The sequence below is a fragment of the Octodon degus genome, unplaced genomic scaffold (genome assembly GCF_000260255.1).
Source record: "Octodon degus isolate 3935 unplaced genomic scaffold, OctDeg1.0 scaffold00152, whole genome shotgun sequence".
Taxonomy (NCBI): Eukaryota; Metazoa; Chordata; class Mammalia; order Rodentia; family Octodontidae; genus Octodon; species Octodon degus.
The window spans coordinates 5,208,976-5,235,780 of NW_004524728.1; the positions used below are offsets into that span (position 1 = coordinate 5,208,976).

A 26,805-nucleotide genomic window follows, 5' to 3' on the forward strand; every position below is an offset into this window, starting at 1 on the left:
ACACTGAGGTTTTTATTTTTTTCAAGAAATAAAAGATTGGGCTAAGGAGATAGCTCAGTAGAGTAAGCACTTGTATGGCAAGCACAAGGGCCTGAGTTCAATCCCCGGTAAAAAAAAAAAAAAAAAAAAAGTAAAAGATTGTGCATTATATTGCTACTTTTGATAAAGAGTAAGTAGAGTCAGAATTTCTTGGACTAAAATGATTAAACCCTGCCTTTAAGATGGCATAGGATATAATCTAAGGCACCCTTTTCTTTGTGGACACGTTCTCAGCTCCAACTTTGAGCCAGTCTGTATCAAATACAGTTAAACTACTTAAGTGAAGTCAGGATCCAGTTGTACTTTCAGTTGCACTTTGGATCTCTGAGTAGTAATGCAGTCTCATAAGAAACCCACTTGGAAGGCTTCACAGAATAGCATCATCTTTAATCACTACAGTTTGTGGGGTGGCACAGAACTAAGGATTTCACAAATCTTTGCTTCCAAGCCACTGTTAACTCATCACTTTAGGTGATATGAACTTATGGCAAAACCAGAAATAATGAAAAGATTCCACAGTAGAAGAACGTACAGCTTAAACAGCAATAACTTGTAGTACTTATTGCCATTGTAGTTTTGAGTAGTATATCTTCGGATACTGAATTTTTGTTCTAAAAGACTGTCATCGCTTAGAAGGTTGCAGCTTTTTTATCACAGGTTTCCAGAGGATACAGTATTTATTTATGTAGTACTATCACATGAAGTTTTAGCTTAGTAAGAATTGTTTTTATAGTGCTGTCATTTTTATTCAGATTTGGATCTTATAACATTTAGAGTAATAATAATAGCCAAGATTATTGAGCACTGTCATTTAATACTCAAATGACATGAAGTAGGTTCTATGAATAACCTCCTTGAAAGAGAAGTTGTCAGAGGGTTGGAGAGGTTAAGCCATTGCTTGAGATCATTTTGTCCTCTTGGTGGGAGTTTGAATCTAAACCGAATCCACACCAAGCCTTTGCCTTTTTGCTCAGAGGCATTTCTTAGACAATGCTCAGAAGATGGCCTTTTAAATTATTCTGACTTGTTTTCTCATATATTTTAAGAGTATCTTAAATGGTTATCTTTGGTATCTTAATTAGATTTTTACTTTCATGTGAAAATCTTCATATTTATTCATCTGTTTGGTAATGGGGGTTGAACCCAGACCCTTAGAGTACCTTTACTACATGTTCCACCACTGAACTGCACACACCATCCAGTCTTCATATTTCTTAACTTAAAATGAAGCCCTTTAGGTGTTTCATAATTATGTCTGTTGTGATATTGTTTCAAGTAGGTAGATTTTAAGTACTTTCTTTAGCTGGAGACCTTTAAAACACTTATTGGAACTTTAGATTAGAAATAGTAACCTCATTTATTTCCTTTATCAGATTCATGTATTTTGTAAAGGTAGAGACTGGAAATTTCTCAGTTGTCTGCAGTAGTATTTGAAATAGTTGTTTTTGACTGAAGTTTAGTATATAGGGAACCCTTTACATTTTGTTTTTGTTACTTTACTCCCTATGGTATTGAGATTAGAATATTTAAGATTTTATTGTAGAAGTGGATAACTGGCTTGTATTTATATAACGTTGGTTTTATATATCACCATATTTCTGATTTTTTTGTGTGGTATGTATATTTATTGTTAATATAGCTTAAATGTCAGAGTTCTAAAATGTAAAGAATGAAGAATTAAGTATTTTTCTGAGTTGGTTTGAAAAACATTGAAAATGTTAGGCTGTGCTGTAAGTTTCATGAATTACAACACTTCTAATAAAAATATGTTTTTTAGTTTCAGTACAAAACGGTTCGATTCATCAAAAAGATGCTGTAAATGATGATGATTTTGAGCCATACTTAAGTAGCCAGACAAATCAGGTAAGTTTTCTGTCAGGGTCAGATTTTAGGAAGTTAAACTTTTTACTATTGAACTGATTTTTTCATTAAGTGTAGTAATTGAATAAAACATGAATTCATTCTTCTAATGTACCTGTATAAACTAGATGATAGTTGTAGGTTTATGGCACAGGTGAGTTCTCCTTTAGAGATTATAGGTAGCTAAAACTAGATTATGATATGAAAAATATTTGAAGATGAGTTGTAGAAATAATTAAATCTTTTATTGTCACTACCATAGTTGTGTAACTAAAGGCAGAAAGAAGGCTTCATTAGCTAGAAATTTTTATGTGAAGGATTTTGTTTGTGTGAAACTTGATTAAAGGTAGTATTTTACTCTTTATAGTGTATTCCAATTTGAATTTTCCTGGGAATTACTAAAAATTTTAATGCAAGTTGTCATAAAGTAGAATTAAGGATTTTATAAACACTTGTTTCTAGATTGTGAAATAGATATTCATTAGCTCAGTAATTAGTCATTTCTTTTTGTGGTTGTTTTGTTTTTTTACCCTTTTTTCTTTTTTTTTTTTTTTTTTTTTTGATGCAGGGACTTTTACATGCCTAGCACACATCACTACTGAGCTCAGACCTTACACAGTCCCTACCGGCTTTTGAGGATTTGTGCATGGGGATAATTTAAATGTTGAAAAATATAAAATAATGGTATTAAGTTATCTATGTGTATATCATTCTGCCTAAAAGTATGTCACTGTTAGAAATATTTTAAAACAAAATTTTCTGTGTTAACCCAGTTTGATGAGAGCATTCTGTAATGAAAGTAGTTTGTAGTTGGCTTAAGAAAAAATACATGGAAAATGGACTCTCAGATTTTAACATAAAGCTCTTAAAACTTTTTTGATAGTTAATGGAACCAAGCAAGTATTACTACAGAAATTTACAGTTATAAAGACAATGAACAGGGGCTGGTGAGATGGCTCAGTGGTCTAAAGCACCTACTTAAAACAAACTTAGCAAAGCACAGGGACCACGGTTCAATCCCCCAGCACCACATGCCAGCCAGCCCGCCCCCCTGGTGGGCTGTGCTGGCCACACACACACACACACACAAATAAGTAAAATTAAAAAAAAAATAAAATAAAGACAATGAACAAAAAATTCCTCAGTTTGTGGAATGTAGAATTACTTTCACCAGTTTGGAGAGTGGTTGTTTTACTCTTGTCTAATCAGCCTCTTGATTATTTTTTTCTTAACCACCCCTCCTGCATGATGCCAACATTCTTAGCGTATATTGGACAGGGAATAAATAAATGAGAATATAAACTAATGATAGAATCTGAAAGATTGGCTACTCTGAAAAGAATGAAAAAACTGATTTTACATTTATCTAGTCTTTTTTCTTTTTTTGGCCTCAGTAATGAATTTACTTTTCCACATAAAGGGCTATGAAAAATATGTCACTTGAAAGTAGAAGATCAGTTGTGAAATTTTGTGCAAGTTTTAAGTATACTTTTGTAATATTTTAGCTCATATATTAATCTTAGTTAACATTTGTTATGGCACTGATTCCCAACTTTTGAGAAATTCTTTTGTGAACTATAATAAATGTTTCCCAGAAAAAAGCCTTTATGATAAGATAGGTTTAGGAATTTTATTGGGTTAAGCAATAGGACTTCCTTTAGCTATTTGATTTCATAAAATACAAAATGAATTTCTAAGGTGAGAATATGGTATGAAATTCTCCAGACTTGGATTCATACGCTATTTTTAAGGAATTTTAGCGGACTGTAAAACATAGTTTGAGAATTGTTACCAGAAAGAGTTGTCTTGTTTTACTTGGTAGTCAGTACTTTACATTTCTTCATGTTTGTCATAAGAAGTTAGAAAGGTTTTTGTAAATCTAGAGAGGTATTTCAGTGGCTGGCTAGAGGAATTTTTTTTTTTTTTTTGCTGGCTCAGGATGCTTTTAAGGGTGGGTCTGGTAAGGCATGGGGAACTGGGGATTGAACCTCGGTCTCCTGTGATTGACTGGGTTTGCCCTAGCAGGTGCTTAAACAGCTGAGCTAACTTGTAAGCCCCCACAGTGGTTGGCTAGAGAAGGGTCTGGTATAGTAGCTAGAACTGTGCTGTTTGTTTTGTTTTGTTTTCACATATTGAAATTCCGCCTTAGTTTTTTTATCTCTAAAAGACACTTTAAAGGTGTTAGATAGAATTACTTATTTTTTTTTAAATTAGTTTGAAACCAGAGTTACAGATCTGTCCCCTAAAAACCCACCAATTTTTAAAGAGTGTAGAAAGCATTTACCTTAGTAAAACAAGATGAAATTTTCATTTGCATCATTGCTGTTTATGAGGGGAAAAATCAATTATAAAAGATATGTTTTAATTGATGTACAAGTGGAAAGATTTATAATTATGTTACCTCATTTAAATCAACATACTTACATCTAGTTTGAAGGAAAATTTGAATGTTTTATTCCAATAAAACTATACTGTTAGCTAACACAATAGTTTCAAACAATTTTATGGTACTAAAATTTTAATGATGCACATGTTTTATGTTTTAAAGAGCACTGGTGCTATATAGAATGTTAAAAGCTAGGTCTGTTGTAGAGAAAAATTGAATATCTGAACTTTTGTAGGTAAGTTATGTAAGAATTTAAGTTATTTACAATTACTTAGATAAAATGTAAAATTAAATTTTTAAAGAGTTGTAACAAGTTAGTGAAAACAAGTTACTGCTGAAATATCTCGAGTGATTATCGATTGGTTGTAATATTATGGGAATATGAGGTAAGTTCCTTAAATATTGACCTAATTGAAGCAATTGCTTAATAAAATTTTTAAAAATTAACATAAACCATTTGCTTTTAAAGTTAAATATCTTGATCTGTGGTTGTAAGTTAGTGGTGGGGTACAAACCAGAGAGTTTAGGTTCAATTTCCAGTAATGCTTAGTAATGCAAAAATAACAACAGAGTCACTACTTCTATATAATTTAATATTATATAAGGAATCTTCTGGTGAAAAAGATGTTTTGCATCATTATGCAAAAAAATTAACCATTTGATTTGAGTCATTTTTAAATACTGAGATGCAATCTTATTCAGATCAAACCTATGTTGAAATAAACGGTTAGTATCTCTCTTGTGACATTTGTTCTAATTTTTTTTTTTTTTTTTTTTTTTATGTTCAGTTTCTTTTTATCTATTCCTTTCCCCTCTCTCCCTTTTTAAAATTTTCATGCTGGGGGCCACATGTAGGACCTCATACTCAACACATGCTAAGCAAGTGCTTTACTGTTGAGCTATATTTCCTCCTCTATGGTGCACCCTGCCCTGTAATTTTAAAAGTGAATATCAGTCCTACAGGTCTTAAAATTGGTTCGTTATAGTCTTTCAGAATATTTTGGTGATTAATTTGGGAAATTCATGTTTCAGTTATTAAAGAGATCGTGCAATTTTAAAATGTAAATTGGAGGTAAATGGGAAAACTGAATGGGTAAATAATACTAGCTGTATGTGTCAGGAAGTATAGAGAATAAAGAAAATAAAGTAGTGTTTTAATTTTATGTTTTATTTTCCCATCACTGTCCTTAGATTTTCCTTATTACCCTTGGAATGATTTCTTCACTAGTCATAATATTCCATCTGATTTGTCACTGTTAATATTAATAAGAATCAGCAAATGTCATGACAGTGGGTGTATTTGTTATCTGAAGAACCTTAAAATGACTTTAAAAAAAAAACTCCATGTTTTGTCATCTTTCTCTGATACCTAGTATAATAGGATTTAACATATCCTGAAAATTAAATATTTTCTAAGTATTTTATCATCTTAATCTTTGTATTTATGTTTATATTTTGTATACATATAAGGCTTGTCTACTCATGGAGACTCCTGTATATGACCTCTGTGATTTTTTTTTTGACTTCTCAGTACTTGTTCCCTCCTCTTATACTTCAGTTACCTAACACTTTGTGGAGTAAATGTCTTTCCTGTTACACTTGTGAAGTGCTCCAGGTTATAAATGTTTGTTCATAGTGACTGGTGTGCTGTCTAGCATAGTGGATATTCATTAAACAATTAAATGGATGGATTGGGTTATCTAATAGGGTAAGAGAATGAAGAATCATACTACTTGGAACTCATTTTTAATTACTTTTTAAGATGCTTACAATTAAAAAAGTGCATTTTTTTTTTTCTTTTTCTATTTATTTTGGTGCTAGGAATTGAGTCCCTGACACTCTACCAACTAAGCTACATCTTGCAGAGCCTATTATGTTACTAAGTTGTGATACACTATGCAACTGGTCCAGCTATTCCTTGCCTATGATAAAACTGTCTTTTGAGATGATTCGATGACATTAGTAAAGTTAACTTCAGAACCAAATAGAGTAATATTTAAATCAGCCATTGTGACAAGGTTAAATGGGCATTGCTGGTTGCTATTCCAAAGACTAAGAAGGGAAGTAATAAAAGTTTGAGGCCAGTCTGGGCAACTAAGGGAGGTCCAGTTTTCAAATAAAAAATAAAACTGTGGACATACAGCTCAGTGTGAAAGCCTTGGTTTCAGTCTCAGCCCTCCCCCTCAAAAACAATAAACCCTATACTTGTCAATTACTATTGTTTAAAGAAAAACAAATCACCACATGAATTTTCAAACATAGTAAATATATTTTACTATATTCAAAACATTGAATTCACGTGCTACAATTTATTAGTTTACTTGAACATTGCTTATTAACTATCACTGAGAATGTATTCTAAGCATGCTCATTATTATGAATAGTATTTCTGAAGCAAACACAATAGTAACGTCATTGCACAAATGCTATTTAAATGTATAAATACACCTAAAAAGAAAAGCCTGAAGAAAGTTAAAATATACCAACAGTGGCTCTTAAAGAAAAACAGCTTGGAAAAAATCAATTAGTAAACCTCAGAAAAACAATGGAACAACACACATCTGTAATCTGATCACTAATATGTCTGCTAAAAGTAGAAGTGGCTACAGTGACTAACACTAAGGAATCACTGTGACAAAAACCTCAAATAAGTTTAACAAAGTATTCAGAATGTTACTATCACCCCCAACTCTTGTATAAATTGTCATATTAGCCATTTATTTCCCAGCTGTTTCAGTAGTTTTAACTGAACCAGCTTGTTTTTCAAATAACTTTATAAAAGTAGGCAATTCTCAAAAGCAATCTTTAGAAAGTCAAGACTTTTGCTATTAACAATCCAGTACAGGGAGTGAGAATATAACTCAGAGGTAAGATGAATTGCTTAACATACATAAAGCTAGAATTAAATCTTAAAACTACCAAAAAAATAGAACAATGTTAGTACTTATCATCTTTGTATACATTGTAAATGAATAGTAAATTTCATGGAAAATAAAACATTTTAAATTGTCATGTTTCTTGCAGAAAATCAAATTGGTAAAGAGGCACACAATTTTAATACCTTTCTGATAGAAAACAACTCAAAACTTCTGCATTTTACCTCAGTGATAGATAAAATGGACTTAGTTTTTGTCCAGTCCATATAAATTAGTCTGTTCATCATTTGGAAATTGAGCAGTAGTAGCAAAACTGTTATGGTATGCATTAAAAAGATATATTACCTTCACAGAGTTATGTGAAATGCTTCATATTTTGCCCATATTTAAATAGGAAGGGGACAAATAGTAATACATAAGCATAAAAACAATACAATTAAGTAGGTTAGTGGTGTACGCCTGTCATCCCAGCACTCAGGAAACCAAGTGGTAAGTGGGATGATCTCTTGAGATTGGAGTTTGCCATCAGCCTGGGAAAAACAATCCCGCATCGAAAACAAAAATAACAATTACTATGTATAAATAATTACATATATTTGTGACCGTGGATCATTAGACCCTTTGCTTACATCATAACAATAGAAATACAGTCTGGAATAAAGTTCAAGTGAAATCATGAGTTATCTAGGTTCTAATCCCTACTCATCTCTTAAAGAATAGACATCAGCAGTCTCACTTTTAGGCATTTACCTAAAAGATGTCAGATGATACAGATGTCTGCATTCTCATGTTCACTGCACCACCATTCATAGTAGCCAGGGACAGGAGATATAGCTAAGTCTCCAGCAACAGAAAAAGGATTATAATACATACACATAAATGAAATACTTGTCAGTTGAAAAATTTTGGTAATATGAATAAAACTGGACAACATGCTAAGTGGAATAAGTGAGGAATAAACACCAAAATTCTCACTTAAATGTGGATTCTTAGCCAAATTCAGCAGAGTAGAATCATGACTACAGAAGTCAGAGGTGGGGAAAAGATTATGGTCAAAAGATATAAAAGCCTCAAACAGTACAGTGGGTTTTGCTGAATTCATTAGTGTGGTAAGTTAGTTGGTACAGTGTGGCGCGTTTCCAAAATTGCTAATAGCATTATTTCAAACATTCTCACCACAAAAACTGTCAAACATCTGAGGATAAAAAAGTTAACTGCCATAATTAATCCTCATTACACCCATAAATTTTACCTTTGTTTTGAAAACCACAAATTTATACAATAATAATCTTTGAGTTTACAACAGAAATGGCATTACAGCATACATGTGCCTAGAAGTCAGTACAAAATTAAAATCAAGAAGAGAAAACTTAGAAGTGAGTCATACCCTGAATGTAGTAATTGGCTTGGTTTATACAAATGCAAAGCCACCAATTGGCTTTCCATAGTTTGTACATTTTATTTGTTCAGTTTTACTTCAAAAGGAAAAAGTGTAAATAAATATTGGATAATACTAATGTGCATGGTGAACTATTTAGGGGCATCAAATCTGCAACTTATATGCATAAAAGAAAAACTATAAAAGATGGCTTGAGAAGAGAAGTGGTAAAACTTGTTAATGGCAAAGACTGGGTGTAGATGTGCTTACTCTTAAGTCTTTCATTATTTCTTTATATTTGAAATGTATTGTAATAATCACTCTCATCTGTTGATAGTTTTGCAAAATAATTATAAAATAAAAAATACTTGTAAAACAGCCCCAAGAATGTAACTGAGTGAATAAGCAGATGAAGAAGTACAATGTTAAGAATATTCTAGGGAACTTAGAATTTCTGTGTAAATTAGGTGGATAATTAAACTTAATGGTATTGATCCTTGTGAAGTAACACCAATTTTCTTACCTTTTTTTGCCTTACATAATTCTATCATTAGACCTCTTCCAAAAACATCCATTTTTTAATCTTTTCAAAGAGAATTGTGAAAAGTGCTTTATTTCTTCATTGATGTAACAAATTTGAGTGTTGTCTTCATTAATACAGCTTGGTATCTTGATTTTTTTTTTCCAGAAATTGCTAAATACATGATTAGTAGTCAAGATGAAAGTAGATTTAATTGCAATAATCCCAGAATTAAATTATGCTATTTTTCTATTATGTAAAAACTGCAGTCAGGAAATAGGTTATTGTGCAAAATTTGGGAAATAGAGGCAAACTAAAAGAAAAAGGGCTTCTGTTATCTTAAGAAAGGATATCCAAGTAAGGATTTTGTTTCATTTCTCCTTGAAAATGAACATGGCAGGGCAAAGTGGCAGATAAGCTTTGCTTATGTTGTACATGTAACCTTGAGTCTTTTTCTTAGAATGCGAGCAGTTCTCCATTTTATTTTTCATTAAAGGACTCATATAATATCTGAACTAAATTCTCACATAAAGACTTAATTACTCCATTTGACAGTTTCCAAGTTTATCTAATCTTTGCCTATAATTTAAAATCATAAATTGCTAAATTCATCTGTAAGTGATAATTTTGGACTTGTAAAGCTTATGAATCCACTTTTTGTCAAAATTTTTGTATGTCAGTGTTATGACAGAGAACCTGATTGCAAACATTTCATTCCTACTGTTTCATTCCTATCTTCCTAAAAAGCCCTGTGACTTCATAATAAAAATTTTAAAACATGAGAACTCAGCTACAAATGTTTTGCTAATATGATTGGATGTGATATTTTAATTTTGTTTATCTAGAGGAGGTACATTTCTGTATTTAAAACTCACTTTAATCTTTCAGATATCTTTTTTCCTCTTCTGTGAAAAAGATGTTTCTCTACTGACTATGCCCTTCTGTTTTGCAGAGTAACAGCTATCCACCAATGTCAGATCCGTATATGCCTAGTTACTATGCTCCATCCATTGGATTTCCATATTCTCTTGGTGAAGCAGCATGGTCCACAGCTGGAGACCAGCCCATGCCGTATCTGACAACTTATGGACAAATGAGTAATGGAGAACATCATTATATACCAGATGGTGTTTTTAGTCAACCTGGGGCATTAGGGAATACCCCTCCATTTCTTGGTCAACATGGATTTAACTTTTTTCCTGGTAATGCTGATTTCTCTACATGGGGGACAAGTGGATCTCAGGGACAATCAACACAAAGTTCTGCTTATAGTAGCAGTTATGGCTATCCACCTAGTTCTCTTGGGAGAGCTATTACTGATGGACAGGCTGGATTTGGCAATGATACTTTGAATAAGGTGCCTGGCATTAGCAGTATTGAGCAAGGCATGACTGGACTGAAAATTGGTGGTGACCTGACAGCTGCAGTGACAAAAACCGTAGGTACAGCCTTGAGCAGCAGTGGTATGACTAGCATTGCAACCAACAATGTACCCCCAGTTAGTAGTGCAGCACCTAAACCAACTTCCTGGGCTGCCATTGCCAGAAAGCCTGCTAAACCTCAACCGAAACTTAAACCCAAGGGCAATGTGGGAATTGGGGGTTCTGCTGTGCCACCACCTCCTATAAAACACAACATGAATATTGGAACTTGGGATGAAAAGGGGTCAGTGGTAAAGGCTCCACCAACCCAACCAGTTCTGCCTCCTCAAACTATAATCCAGCAGCCTCAGCCATTAATTCAACCACCACCATTGGTGCAAAGCCAACTGCCTCAACAGCAGCCTCAGCCACCACAACCACAACAGCAACAAGGACCTCAGCCACAGGCCCAGCCTCACCAAGTGCAGCCTCCACAGCAGCAGCTGCAGAATCGCTGGGTAGCTCCTCAGAACAGGGAAGCAGGCTTCAACCAGAACAATGGAGCTGTCGGTGAAAACTTTGGTTTAGGTGTTGTACCTGTTAGTGCTTCACCTTCTAGTATAGAAGTGCATCCAGTGCTGGAGAAGTTAAAGGCCATAAACAACTATAATCCCAAAGACTTTGACTGGAACCTGAAGAATGGGCGTGTGTTTATAATTAAAAGCTACTCTGAAGATGACATACATCGTTCCATTAAGTACTCTATTTGGTGTAGTACTGAGCATGGTAATAAGCATTTGGATGCAGCTTACCGTTCCTTGAATGGGAAAGGCCCACTGTATTTACTATTCAGTGTGAATGGCAGTGGACATTTTTGTGGAGTTGCTGAAATGAAATCTGTTGTGGACTATAATGCATATGCTGGTGTCTGGTCTCAGGATAAGTGGAAGGGCAAATTTGAAGTTAAATGGATCTTTGTCAAAGATGTTCCCAATAACCAATTACGGCACATTCGCTTAGAAAATAATGACAACAAACCAGTAACCAATTCAAGGGACACTCAAGAGGTACCCCTAGAAAAAGCTAAGCAAGTGCTTAAAATAATTGCTACTTTCAAGCATACCACCTCAATCTTTGATGACTTTGCACATTATGAAAAGCGTCAAGAAGAGGAGGAAGCCATGCGTAGGGTAAGAATATAGTAATCTTTGTAGGATCTTAAAGGGTGGAGTGCATTGGTGGATATCCTTTCCTATTGTTACATTCTGAATTTAAGAACTTGGTTCTGGCTTCAGAAATGGCACTCAGGCCTGTTTATCCAGTCTGAACAATTTCTTCTTTCTGGCTGTGCAATCCAGGGCCTTGTCCATGTGAGGCAGGCACCAGGCCACTAAGCAGTATACTCTCAGCTGTGTAATCACTAGGTGTGTGTTTTCTGAGAAAGTGAGCTTGGAGTTGGAAACAAATAAGTAAGTGTTTGACAGTTAACAAATTTTACATTTATGAGAGGGCAGGATTTTTCTTTACATAAAAGTTAAATATAGTTGAAGCACTTCTAACAAAATACATCAAAGATATGAATTAGGAAGGTAGATGTGGGAGGATATGGGCTTTAAAATTGAGATTTTTTTGTAGCATTTGGACTCACATTTTGTTATTTACCTTTGGAACTCAGGAAAACTTAAAATTATAGTTACTCAGTCATGCTTGAGTTGTATTTGCCAAGATTTAATAATGGGTAGGCATGAAATGTTTTCTCTGATCTACAGCTTAAAATTGGGTCCTATGTTTAAGTGGAACTAAGATGGAAGACATAGATTTTTCACAGATAATATATTTATTATGAAAAGCAGAGGTAGAGTTAAAAGCTCTTACAGTAGGGAACATGAGAAGCTATAAGGAAAGTAGGAAATACAGGACAATGAAGCAGAAACGTCTATCTCTAAAATGCTAGTGATTGGTTTGTCCTAAGGCCTTCCTTGGTTGTATGCAGGTGAGAGTGCCTCTAACAGTACTCAGGAGTGAATAATACTGGAATAATGATCTAGCACTCATTTATTGGAGTATTTCTTGAACATACAGATTCTTGTCACCCCTCTTAGGTAACCGAGCTGATAGGTTACCCTGGTTCCAATGATTGTGTGCTGAATTTTTAGAAACTTTCCTATGGAGTGATACAAATACTATTTAAGACTGTGGAACCTTTTAAATGGATTGCTGCATGTAATTTAAGTTTCTCAAGTGTGGAAGTGAGGGAGATAGGCTCTATTACGGTTTTGAGCTTGCATTTGAGAAAATAGTGGCTTCTGCTGGGCATGGTGGCACTTGCTTGTAATCTGTTTCTCAGGAAACTAAGTCAGGAGAATCATAATTTTGAGGCCAGTGGTGGGCAATTTGGCAAGTGCTGCTTCATAATACAAAATGTAAAAAGGATGAGTGGTTGCTTAGGGTTGAGTGCCCCTAGGTTTAGTTCCAGTATTGCAAGAAAAAAAATTGGATGAGGAGAAATGATTTAGAATCTGAAAGGTAGAGTGTGGGTGAAGATTTCATTTTGGCATGTGTTTATTTTGATGTACTTTTGAGAAATGCAGACCTCTAGAAACTCTTTGATTTAGGCAAGGAGATGTAGGGGTCAGATATACAGGGTATTTTGTTCTTAAACAGTTGAATTGATTCCATGTAAGTGACATGAGATTATCCAGGAAGGAAGATTATTTATTAGCTTTTCTACCACTGGAAGGAAAATGGGATTTTATTTTTAGGTAGAGAGATTGAGTAATACTGTACAAGTCTTAGGCCCCTCTGTATTCAAAGCATGTCTTTTTGGCTATAATACATGAGCAGCAGGTTGGTTTGGTGTAGAGGTCTTGAATCATGTTTTTTTTGTTTTCCAAATGTTACAGGCTTTGCCTTACAAATTTGTATTATGGATAAATATAATATTAAAACTGTCCTCTTTCAGCATAATACTTTTTGTCATCTGTGTTTATCAGTTGTCTTTTAAAAAAATTACTAGTGTTTTAATGTATTTTTGTTTTTCATTGTGTTAATATCCCAGTGTTTATCCATTGAGCCTTTGGAGGATGTTTGAGATGTTTCTCCAAACTGGAAACATTCCAAACATCCCAGTGTTTAAACCAGACATTCAGGAATGAGGCATGGTGATACATGCCTGTAATCCTATCACTTGGGAGGCTGAGGCAGGAACATTGCCAAGAGTTAGATCCTAGGCTACTTGCTAAGTTCAAGGCCAGTCTAGATTACATACATAGTGAAAACTTGTCTTAAAAAATCGTTTAGTAAAATGATCTCTACAGGGGCCTGGGCAATGGCTTAGTGGAATAAGCACTTGTCTGGCAAGCTCAGGGGCCTGAGTTCAATCCCCGGTTCTGGAAAAAAACAAAAAACTACAATCAGTAGCTCTCAGTTTAACGTGTAGATTTATGTAACTATCATTACAGTTAGGCTACAGTACAATTCCATCATCTCCCCAAACCACCCTTGTTTTGTTTGTTTTATTTTTACATTATTTTTGCCCAAGTTGGACCCCTGGTAGCCACTGATATTTGACTTGCATGTTTTTGTCTTGCAGTTTTGTTTATATTAAAAGTTATCCCTCAAAAATTCTTTAGGAATTTTTTTCTGTTAGTTACTGATCCAGAAGAACCATTATCCATTTATGTATTTGGCCCAGAATACATACACTTGGTTTCTGTTTCTTCTTTTTTTTTAAATTACTTCCAGATTCTGGTTGCCTATATCCTTCCCATTGTAAATGTGGAAATGGGAGAGCCAAATTGTACATTGACTTTACCAGTTCACAGATTCATTACCCTGTGGAGAGTTAAGAGGAATAAATACTGCTATGTAGTTGATTTCCCTTTATGTTTGAGCCCACTATATTGGGGACCAGTTTTCTATGCTTTTTTAACTGGTTAGCTTACAAAGTACTGCATTGTCTTTGCCAAGTTTTCTTCCTGTTGCTATAGCCTTTGTCTAGTCATATTTGTACATTTTCATTTGTAGATTTTCTCCGATGTGCTTGTGTTTGCTTTTGTTCTTCCCAATATGGATTTTTTTCAAGTATTCTTGGCATCTCAGTGATGAGGAATGTTCCTCCTATCCTGGGTTCATCTTAGCTCCACCAAAAAGGACAACTTTTAGTGCTATTTTGAAGGTAGTATTTTAAACATGATACAACCTGCACTAATTGCTGAGGGAACACTGATAAATTTTACTAGTTTAGAAACTTGATTAAAAGGTGCTTTAAAGGAAATTATGAAAGGCATCTTTGAAAAAAATGGAACAGATTTGAGCATAGCTGACCAAAGATTATGGTGGCCATTTTGTGATTCCAGCTGTCCTGGAAGCTAAGGTGGGAGGAGCTCAAATTTAAGGCCAGCCTGGGTAACTTTGAAAAAATAAAGAGACACAAGACTAGTTTACTGGGAGAGTGCCTAGCATGTATGAGACATGAGTTCAGTGCTCAGTACCACAAAACAAAAACAAAACATAGAAACTAAAAAAACAAGCTCTTGTGACAGTTTGACCTTAATCCTCACCTGAAAAAGTGCCTATTTTTAGATAGAATGGGCTCACCAAGTTATCAGCAGGATAGTTTGAAATAGGAAAAAATAAGATAAAATCTTAAAAGCTTCCTAAGCAAAAGAAATTTACCTACAAAAAAATTAGATGTTAATCAGAATTTTCTCCACTGTGACTGTATAATATAAAATTATGTTGTAAAGATGAGTCTCAAATTAGGGCTAGGGCATTTTTGAACAGGACATGGATTAACTGCTAATAAATGGCTTTTTAAAAAATTAGGTAAGGTCTAGTACTATAGTTTTAAGTCATTTAAAACTTCTTAAACAGGGAAGTTACTGTGTCTTTCAAGGTACATACATTGTATTTATGTTGAAGTATTACTAACTTAGGAGTTACATGTGAAATTTTGTGAATGTTCATAAACCAATATTGTACTATTTTCTTATTTGTTAGTACAATTAGCAAATGGTAAGCCCAAAATTCTGCTTAAGAAAGTCAATATGAATTGCACGGCTTCAAGATCCTGAGTTGTCTCTGTTTGTTTGTTTATTCTTTTATAGAATTCTAATAGCATACATCTTTGTGTTCAAATAAACCTCTGTCAGTATATAGTTGTATCCTCCATGTTTATTTGTTCCCTCATTAATTTCCTAGATAAATATTAAAAATTTCAATAGCCAGGAAAGACAAATACCTTTACTTCATAAAATGCAGTCTGCTTGGGTACATAGATATATATGTCCTGTCACAATAATTTTGTAGTTCTCAATGTTTTTTGTTATATTTCTTATTTATGTTTTTTGATTCTTTTGTATTCAGTTCTCTCCTCCCTTCCCCTCCTTTCTTTTGTGGTACTGGTGGTTGAAGCCAGAGCTCTGCATATTAGGTACTCTAGTGCTAAGGTACATTCTTAGTTCCCTTTTTAAAATTTTAACCCCAGAGAGCTGCTAGATTGCCTGGGCTGGCCTCAGACTTTTGTTGTCCTGGGATTACAGGTGTGTACCACCATACGCAGCTTAAGTTTTTCTAATTATATGCTACTAGTGTATACATGCAGTTAATTTTTAAATACTTTTTTCATATGTTTTGTGTATGCAGTAATATTGCTCAAGTTATTTTAGTAGTACTGCTAGAATATCTTTGGAATTTTCTGTGTAATACATCAGATTGCGATTGCTCTTTTCCTTTATCATCTCTGTTTTTGCCTTTTCTCTGCAATTTTTGTTAATATCACAAGCTCATCTTTGTATTATAGTATTTTAAATGTTCTGAACATGCGCCGAGGCTTTTGAGCAGCTTTGGTTTCTATCTGTTATCCCCGTTTTACTCTTTGCCATGAATTTTTCCAGTTCTCTCAGTCATCTATGAAGATTTTACTCATTTTAAGTTGTTAATTTCTGAAAGAATTGAACCTACAAGATGTCTGAACTTCATGATTCATGCATATACTGTTTTGAAACTTACACTCCAGTGTTTTTTAAATGAAAAATCTTTCAATATAGTCATTGGTTTTAATTCTAGTGTAGAATTAGAACTTTTTAAACAATAAAGTGAAACGGTACCACTGTAGAGCAGTGCTGGGGGTCGAGGAGATAGCTCAGTGGTATAAATGGCTGCCTGGCAAGTGCGAGGTCCTGAGTGATGCTTGCAAAAAAACAAAACAAAAAACAGTGGTAGCAGAACTGACATACATGCTGCAACCAGCTGTTACCACTGAAAGCTCTAAAAGATTTGTCATTATTGCTATAGTTTTTTTAAAAATACATATTTTTGGTGTATCATACTTGAGAGTCATATGCAGGTTATATTTTGTTCAGAGATTTTGGTAATATTTTGAAGTTTTAGACTTACATATTGTAAAGATGCTTTGTTTATCTTGTAGTTTATCTTGTAGTTTTAGCCTTTATATTAATATGTGCGTAATCATAATAAATTATCTGTAAGAAGTTAATGTTTGTATAAAACTGTTAATTACATTATAGACTTTACTCAGTTCCCATTTCCCCATCGTATCCGTTTCTGTTTTGTGATCCAGTCTGGCCACCAGCATTTAATGGTTCTGGCTGGCTGCTTAGCTGCCTCAGTCTGTGGATGTTTTTCTCTCTGGGGTTGAAGTACCTCAGCGACAGGGTGTTTGTCTAGTGCAAAGCCCAGGATTTGATCAAGTTTTTTGTTCTTTGTTTCTCATTAGATCGTTGAAAGCTGATCAGTTACTTTTTTTTTTTAAGAACTTCAGTTTTGGTTTTTTGGGTGCTTTCTTATGAATACACCTAAGGGAGTTGAGGATTGAATGCCACAGAAATGTGTTTTTCATTATTTTTAATTTATTAGTAATGATACTAACTTTGATTTTATAAGGTAATGTCTTCTAAGTTTCTATACTGTAAATGTCCTGTTTTTTCCTTTGTCTACTATATAAGTGATAACAAATCACTGTTGAAAAATCAAGGTCTGTCTCTCCTAGGGGCAGTTGTCAGAATAAGTGAATTTTGTGTTTTGTTTGTGAGACAGGTCTTACATGTCCTGTACTGGGCTTGAACCTGAAATCCTCAGCCTCCCAAGGACTTGGACTTATTTCACCATACTTGGTCCTGTTTGTTCCTTTATTCTTTTCTTTTCTTTTTTTTTTTTTTTCTTTTTTGTAATGTATTTAGTACAGAGTCTACAGAGTCTCACTGCACAGATTGGACTCACAGTAATCTTTTCTCTTTTTCAGCCTCCCAAGCACTGGGATTACAGGTGAATGCCACCATGCCCAATCTCAATTCATGTCTCAGCGTGCCCTGCGAGCAGGGCCGCCTGGCAGGTTGAGGATCAAACCCCTAGTCCCTGCATCTGCCTAAGCAGGCGCTTTTATCTGCTGAGCTATCAGGCCAGCCCTTTCTTGAAGAATATTTCTTTTTGTCTTGGCTCTATCCATTAAGCTTTCATATTTTTTCTGATTACAGTCTCTTCCTGTTCTGTTTCTTGAATTCAATAGTCTCCACAAATGAATAAGAGTGACCATTTGCTCCTTAAATTCATCTTCTAAATTGTTCAGTCTGAAAGTCAGGTTTCTAAGCTACAAAAAGTGATTTTTGTGCTTTGATGCACTCATTCTCAGAAGTTTTTCTTTTGTATCAGTGGCCATTTCCTTCAGCAGTTGTGTTCTCTGCTTACATTCATTTTCTTTTTGGATGCTGTAGCTTCTTAGATACACTTTTTCCTTTGTGGCTCAGTTGTGGACTTAGTTTTGATTACTGAAATTTTGCTAATGGTGATAAGCCTTCAAATGATTAAAAGCAGTCATTTACCTGTGATGTTGAAAACAAGCTGCTGGTCCCTCTTAGAACATTGAATTCTGTTTTATAGCTAAAAATAGCTTGAAAGATGAAAAATCCTAGCTGTTATCTGTCAAAATGACACTAGTTGACAGTGAACGCCCTCCTGGTTTCATCTTTATAGCCCAAGTTCTGGCCTTGCCATAGACTCTTTTGTTAGTCCTTGGGGTTGGCACTGGTACTGGCGCTGGTGCTGGCGCTGCATGTGCTTGACTAAGCAGGTACTTTAGTCTGAACTATCTCATTGGCCCTGTATTACATTTTTATACTAGCAATGTAAGTCTTTTTTATGGTATAAATGTGGTTTTTTTTAGTGGACCATAGACTTGCTCTTCAATTTTGTGAATGGACATTTCATGCACTGGTGATTTCCAAATTTTTTTTCCCATGCTGGACCATTCCTAAGACTTGCAGACTCATTTATCCAGTTGTCTACTTGGTATCTTCATTTATTGTCTCATAAATATTTTACATTTAATATACTGTTTACTACCCCATACCTTTTCCATCTTTTAGGGGAAATGGTACTGTTTTTGTTTTAGTCATTTAAGCGAAAAGCAAACAAACAAAAACTACTACTCATTCTTGATTGCTTCTTACTTCTGTCTAATCCATTAGTATGTTTCCCTGGCTCTGCTTTCACGGTGTTTCCTGAGTCCAAGTATTTTTCACTACCTGTGCCTCTTTTAAAATTGTCAGTTTTGCCTTACCTTTCAAGCATATGGTATTACTAGTACTTTTATTCTCATGATTTTGTTTCTACATTTTAAAAAAATTAATATATTTTTTTTTAATTTTAGAGAAGGGTTTACAGGGTGTTCAGGGTCTCGTTACTAGATCAGACTCACAGTCATCCACCTGTTTACAGCCTCCCAAGAGCTGGGGTTATAGGCGAATGCCACCACATCCAGTCTCAATTGCCATCTCAGCATGCCCTGGGGGTGGGGCTGGGCAGATCTAACCCCTGGCCCCTGTCTGCTGAGCTATATGGCCAGCCTAAGTTCTGTTTTAAAAATCAGTTATTTGGAGAGAGATTTTTTCTATTGTTACTCCCCGCTTGTTACACACTAGCTTTTAAGTTTGTTTTCATTCTTTTTTTTTTTCTTCTTCTTCATTATGTTCTGATAATGTCATACTCCTTTTATGTTTGGGAGTCTCACCCTTCTTTTCTCCCTCCCTCTTTCTCCTTTTTCTTTTTTTTTCTCCCTTGTGTTTTGTGACAAGGTCTCACTCTGTAATCAGACTGACCTTGATCTTGCTATCTCATTTTTCCTCAAACGCCTGGCTTCTCATAGTCTTTCTTTGTTGGCACTGGGAGTTGAACCCAGGGCCTTCACATTGAGCTGCATACACAGCCCTCTTTAAACTTCATTTATTTAGTTACATTGTGAGACAGTCTCTCTTAAATTGCCCAGGCTTGGCTCAAACTTGTTTTCCTGCTCCCACTTACCTACCTCTGTTAGTCATTTCTTAATGTATCGTACTGACTTGGATGATGAACTCACTGCTTTCTGTGTGTTTTTTTAATTCCTGTTTTTTGTTTACTTATTGGTACAGGGTCTCTCTATTGCAGTTCAGGCTTATAGTGAGTGACCCTCCTTTCTCAGCCTCCCTAGCACTGAGATTATAGGCATGTGGCATCACGCTGGGTTTCAGGGCCAGCATGGCATGCAGTGCCATGGATTGAACTTGGGTCCTTGCAATTGCCACAGAAGTGCTTACTGAGCTCTCTCTCCAGCCCCTAAGTGTTTTTTAATGTCTGTGTTTTTGAAGGGCCTAGTGATTTTGTTATTGTACTGATATAAAATTTTCTATTTTTAATTTTTTGGAGACCCTCGGACATGTTTCTTAGAATTTCCAAACATGAAGAATTTTTTTTTTTTTTGAGGGGGGGTCTATTTTCATTCTGAAATTGATACCAGAAAATGGAATCTTTATGAAGTTGATTTCTTCAGTATTTGTTGATAATCATTTTCTGGTATAGCATCTAGCTACTCTTGGTGGTATATTTGTGTACCTGGTAGAATATGTCTTCTAATACTCTCAGGTTTTTGTTTCATTTACACTTAGCTTTTTGCTGGCTTGCGTTAGCAGTTAGTAAGAGAAACATGCTAAATTCTGTTATATTTTAGCTTATAATTTCTGACAATTTCTATTTTAAGTTTTCTTTTTACTTTAATACTGTTTTTCAAAAACTTGGTGACTATTTGTATCCCTGAGTAGTTTTTTTGGTTTGTTTTTTTCCTTTAGGACCATTTTATCTGATATTAATGGGCATTCATTTGATTAGTGCTATCATGTGTCTCCATTAATATAACTTTTCTATATTTTTGTGTCTTGAGTTTATTCCTTTTAGATTATACATGACTGGATTTTTTAAAAAATGAATATATTTTTTGTTTTAATGGAGGAACCTACATTTATCGTGATGTTGGAACTATGTAAATCATGTAAATGTTCATTTTTACCTGCCGGTCTGTGTTTTCTAAATAATTTTGATCTTTGATGCGTTTTTCCTTTCAGATTAGTGGGGTTTTCTTTTTCTTTTTGTTATTTTGGAGTTCTTACGATTTTTTTTCCTGCTCATTGAGTTAAAAGTTATGCATATTTTATACCTTTATGTAGATACATAAAAATGTCATATATTGTCTATATATCAGTGATTTTATAAAAATGCATAATTCGTTAACATTCAAACTGAAACATCTCCAATTTCCATTTAAATAACATTTTCCTCATTTATTATAACTGATCATATTACCCCCTCAGCCAATGTTCAACCTCTGTAAACTTATCCTTAGGTATACCCTCTACTCCCGTGCACCTTTAGAGTTTGTATGTTTGTTTCTTTTGCAGTAAGTAAATTTGCTTTTTTCTAATATCTCCATCATTTTATAAAAATATAAATGAGCAGTAGGCTCAGACCTGTATGTTTCATAAGTTTATTTATATCATGTATCAAAATTAGAGCATGTTTCTAAATATCTCATATGAACCTGTTTCCTTCTGGTAAGCACTAAACTTTCTTAATGTTGCAGCTTTTATAAAAATTCTAGGGTCTTTGTAAAACTAGACTATAGCTTTGTGGTATTGTATCCCTGATTTGTCTGTTTTCCCTTTTGTTGACATTGTTGGGTGTTTGTGTTTATCCTATTGAAATGTGGTTAATTTTTTGTTTGCATTTCAGCTTCTCACTGATATTTATAAATCTATAAAATGGCTTTATTTGTAGCTATCGTGGGGAAGGAAATTAATTTTATTAACTTTCAATAATGCCACTATTCAAATTCCAGAAGATGTTTAAATGAGTGTACTTTAGTGATGAAAATTTGAATTTCTCTTTGAAATTTTAAATTAATTTTCTAATGCTGTCACACAGGATGGGAAAACAAATTTTACCATTTGGGAAGACAGTATATTCATATGTTACAGAACGTGGATTACTCCTGGGCAAATGAGAGTAGTAAAAACAAAAGGAAAGAATGCTGTAGTGTATTAAACATTGGTTGGGGGGCCGGGGAAATAGCTCAATAGAATAAGTGCTTGCCTGACAAGTGCAAGGGCCTGAGTTCAATCCCTGGGTCTGCAGAAAATAAAAAATAAATAAACATTGGTTGGTTTCAAAGTTAGTCCCTGGACCAGTTTAGGGTCACCTGTAAACTTGTTAGAAACGTAGATTCACAGGTTTTACTTCAGACCTTTGAGACTCAACCATTCATGCTTAGACAAACCATCCAAGTGATTCTCATGTTTTTTCAAGTTTGGGAACCATTACACATAATTTAAGATGGTGCAAGCAACTTGGTATATTCAATTAATAGTCATGCATAGTTCTAGTCTGTGTCAAACACAAAAATAATTGATAAATTATGAACAAGGAATTACGACTCAGTGTAACCTGGGTTTTTGTTTTCTTAGCTACAATGAATCTGTATTTCTCTCAGTTATTACATAAGACCTACGGTGAACTGAATCTTAAGTCATATACTTCTTGACATGAAAAGTTATAAGTTAAAATTGGGGGATACGAAATGGAAGAAATTTTTTGAATCAAAATTATTTCTCAATTCATACGAAAATCTTAATGTACCTTTAATTCAGTTTAATGGAACTTTGTCTTTTTTCCTGCTGATATCTCAGCCAGACAGCTTTCACATTGTTATATCTCACCAAAAATTAATTGTAAAAACTCACATTATTACAGTATTCTGTCCTTACATAAATCTTGTGGGACAGTGGATTGTCAAAACTCCTGAAATAGGTTGTTCTTGGGTTTTATTTAAAATCTGTGGTAATCATCCCACTGTGTATACTGTGTATATAGAAGGATAATAGTAAAATATTTAACTGTGATTTGAAGAACTTTGTATGAAGATGCTTTACATTATATGAGTTTATATGAGTTTAAGTTGTCAACATTTTTTGTTGTAATTTTTTTTATCTTTTCCTTTCAGGAGAGAAATAGAAACAAACAATAACCATATGGAGATGTCCTATTAAAATTACAACACTAACGATGTAGACTCTGGAAATGCCTAATAAGTCAAAGAAGACGTTATTAAAGCTTTTTTTCTGCTTAAGGTGACATCTTTGAACACTTTAACACAAAACTGACTCTTCTTGTAATGGTTTTCATCAGCTCATCTGCCCTTATATTCTCACCAAACACTTGAGAACTATAACTTTGTCAAGCACTTTCTGTCCTGAAGCTTTTACCAGTATCTGCTGTCTTTTGTAATTATGCATCCTAGCTAAGGCACAGAAGACTGAATGAATGCAAGGATTCATTAACTCTTTGAATTTGTTAAATACTAACAGTTAACCATTAGAAGTGGTTCAATGATGTAAGAGTCACACTGCTTCAACTTTTTCTTTGTTGTAGTTTTTAAATTGTCAATTTTTAGCTATTTGACAAGTTAAAAGCAAAATAATCATTGCCATATTTAGTCCTGGAGTTCAAGTCTAAATGTTTATGTGAAAAATTATTGTAGTAAACTTTTAATATGGCAAAGCAACCTTAAGCTCTATTTTAGCCAAATGAAACATAATCTGAAATCATATTAGAACTTTTGCCCTTGTCTTCAACTGATGTAACAGAATGTTGATATGCAACTTGGTGGGTCTCACCAGTTAATGCACATTCTTCTCCTCTCCTTCCCCCAATTATATGTATACTGAGAAATGTGCATTTGTCTGAGGAGTTATTTTGTTTGCTACCACTTAATGAATCTCAAAATTTTGAGTAAATGTACCTCAGTCTAATCAGACTTTTTATGACCTTTATAACTACATTTAAAACCCTTAATTCCTACTTCTGGGTGTTTGCGAGCCTGATTGCTATCATGAAGTAAAAATTTATTACTCTAGGTATTCACTAGCTAAATAAACATAGTTCTTGTTTAGCAAGCATATACTGTTCCTCAACTCTTTTTCTCCAGCTTTTGCAGTGTCCTGGCATCCTTAAAATACTTGGAAAGTATGGCCTTGATCCATGAATTAAATCAGTATCTAAGTGAATGTGTTGATGTTTTATTGATCAGATCTATATAAGTGGGAATACAACATATATCTGGGTATTATAGTTATGTTTTTAACATCTTTTTTCATTAATTACATATCAACATTAATTTTGTATCTTGAATCAAATTGATTTTGTATAATTAAATGTGTCAAGTATCTGTTGATTTGATGGCATAAGGTTATGAAAATAATGTCCTGCCCCTTATATTACTGTTCCAAAAGGAAAAAAAAAACTGTGTAGAATGATATGTTAAGGCTGAAAATAGCAATACAGTATAGATTTGAATACCTTGATGTTTTGCATTACTCCATTTATGTTTACATCATGTTTAGAAATATTTTCATTTATTATGGTCTTTGGTCACTTCAACGCAAAAACCTAGTGACATATTTTCTTGAGACTTTCATTTATGTAATTTTTTTTGTACAATGTTTTCTTAAAATGTACAAATACTGTGGTTTTTTTCACTTGAATACAGTATTTGTTGGTAACTAGCTATTTCACAGTTCTTCAGTAGTTCCAGTATAGTTATATCAGTGTTTATGGAAGGGAACATCAAAATACTAATAGTATATTATAAAATAAAGACTTTCTTAAAGGAAAAGTTGCACCTATTTTACCTTTTTGAGACTAAGCCATGAAATCTTGTAATGTGTCTCTTAACTGTAAAGAAATTGGCATTTGGATAATCAACAGAGAGATGTTCTTTATTCCTAAGATTGTATAGATGGGTCATGTCAAAGATGACTGTTAGTTATTCTGAAAACTGTAAAAGGGTGACCGTGTAGGAAGGATCTGAGTCCTCCCTGTGAGGCTCTCTTTTTCTTGGTGCTTTATTAGCGACTCTGAATATTTTTATAAAACTAGTTACATTATAAATGGATTCAAACTTGTTTAACTTAGGTTTCTATATAAGAAATGTCATGGAAACCCCCAGCAAGTAAGCTGATTGCCATAGACTCACATATTTCAAATGTAGTTGAGAGTATGTTCATGGTGAGGAATACATCCCAGTGCCTTTAACCTGGATTTCTAATCTTAAGTGAAATGGGTGCAGCATTCCTTTGGAGAAAAAAAAAAAAAAAAAAAAAAACCCTTTTCAATTAGTATTTTTGTTTTTCTCATTTACATTTTCCCCAAAGCAACAACTTTCTCTTCCTTCTGGTTAGTTTGTATATTTCAAGATTTTTTTCCTCTAAATAAAATTAAAGGTTGCCACAAGAGCACAACCAGCTTGCTGAATGTTTCTTAACTGTAGGAACCAAAAGGGAGAGAACCTGGGCTCTGTAAGAGGAGATATATTATCAAGTGTTTGAATAATTATAAATTAAGATATTATTGGCCCAGTAAATTTCTTGCTTAATGTTTTCCAAGTCCTGGTTTGAATGTCTCTTGTTACAGTTATGTGGGTATTTTATTTTGAAAGGTATTATAGTTTGTATATTTAACAGTAAGGGGGAATATGTAACCAAAATTAGTATTCTTTCTCTATACATATTGGTACTTGAAGATTCCTTTCAGAAGAAACCCAGTCTTTTCTTAATTTTAGTACTTAATTCCTCATTTTAACTTAAGTCATCTTTCTAATTCAAAAGCTGTGTTCTTTTTTGAGTACCATGCATGGGGGTTAAGGTGATGTTAAAACAGTTTGCAATAAAAAAAAAAAGAATCAGCTTAAATCATTTTATCATTTCAAATGCATTCTGCATCCTTTAAAAATAAGTTTAAGACAATTGTTTTAAGTTTTGCATATCTTTTGTTATGCCATGTAAATTCCCTTTTTTTCTTATGATTAAATGAAGGTTATGATGAAATGATTAGTTTATTTACATTCACTTGTAGCAGTTACATGAGAATTTGAATTTTGTCGTGTTGGGTTTGTTCATTCCTGTGAATGATGGTACAGTTAGGTGAGATTTTCTGTTATGGTACCCAAACTCACCATTTGGTCCTCTTTAATCTTTGAGGGTTTCAATAAAAATTGTTCACTCATAGCTGTGTTCTTTCCATTTTATCTATCTGTATGCATATAGATTGCTTTCAAAACATTTTTGTCTATTACGGATTTTGTGATTAATACATCTTTCAAGTACAAATAGATACCGTTTCCTTTAATTAGCTGTTTAAATTAGGATTAAGAGAGGAAATAAGCACTTATCCCAGTCTTTATCCACACTTGCTGAGTTACATGTTCTTAATGCTTTAAACATAGATCACATGAAAAAGAAGGCTTATTTACTTTTCTGTAGTAGGGAGTACTGGTACTAGCTGTCTTAATAACCATAATCTTGTACTCTTACTCTCAAGGCTTTGTACATTCTCTTAGGATCAATAGCACTCATGTGGGTAGGATCCTAGTGTTTGTCCACTTAAGAGTGGAGGCTAGTCATTTATAGTTAGCACGTAATTCTTACCAACTTGGCTTCTTGTTTTATGATACTAGATTTGGTAATACTAGTCTGAACTAAAATATCTTCAAATCACAATTTTATTAGCCAAAGTTATCTTTGCTTTCTAATCATAGTACCTGGCACTATATAATCTTAATATACATTTTTCTCTGTCTAGTATGATATACAAAACTTTCGGTACAGCATAATGGCAATTTAAATTGTTTTTATTTTTTAAAGGGGAAAAACATACCAAGAACAAAGACAAAAGCAGAGCAATATGAATAAAAATGGTACAGAATTTCAAAACAAGAAATTAACAGTGGTTTTATTACATATTGTGAAATTTGTTGCCTAGACTACCAGGTTATAAGCATGCCATATTGATCAATTAAAACATTAACTCTTCCTTTCCATAAACCTTGGAATTTTTTCCTTGTCCTTTTTATTTTTTAAATTTAAAGAGAGTATAAAATAATAGGTAAGATGTTAGAAATGATACACATTAAAAAAAAAAAAAAGATGAAAGGTATTCCACAGTGGTTACATTATACATTGCTGTCTTCAAAATAGTTACTCAGATTACAGACACTAGCATATAAAATT

At 33.8% G+C, this 26,805-nt stretch overlaps 1 protein-coding gene across 4 annotated transcripts in view; it reads left to right on the forward strand.

Annotated features, from left to right (window-relative positions):
* Positions 1-25,803, forward strand: part of Ythdf3 (YTH N6-methyladenosine RNA binding protein 3) — a 30,831-nt gene extending 5,028 nt beyond the window's left edge. For all 4 annotated transcript variants that reach the window (XM_004642362.2, XM_023702431.1, XM_023702432.1 and 1 more), the window contains 3 exons: positions 1,817-1,902; positions 10,012-11,610; positions 22,743-25,803. In XM_004642362.2, the coding sequence (XP_004642419.1) occupies positions 10,030-11,610; positions 22,743-22,766 (1,605 nt within the window). In that variant the 5' untranslated portion in view covers positions 1,817-1,902; positions 10,012-10,029 and the 3' untranslated portion in view covers positions 22,767-25,803. The remainder of the gene's footprint in view (positions 1-1,816; positions 1,903-10,011; positions 11,611-22,742) is intronic.
* The last annotated feature ends 1,002 nt before the right edge of the window (positions 25,804-26,805 follow it).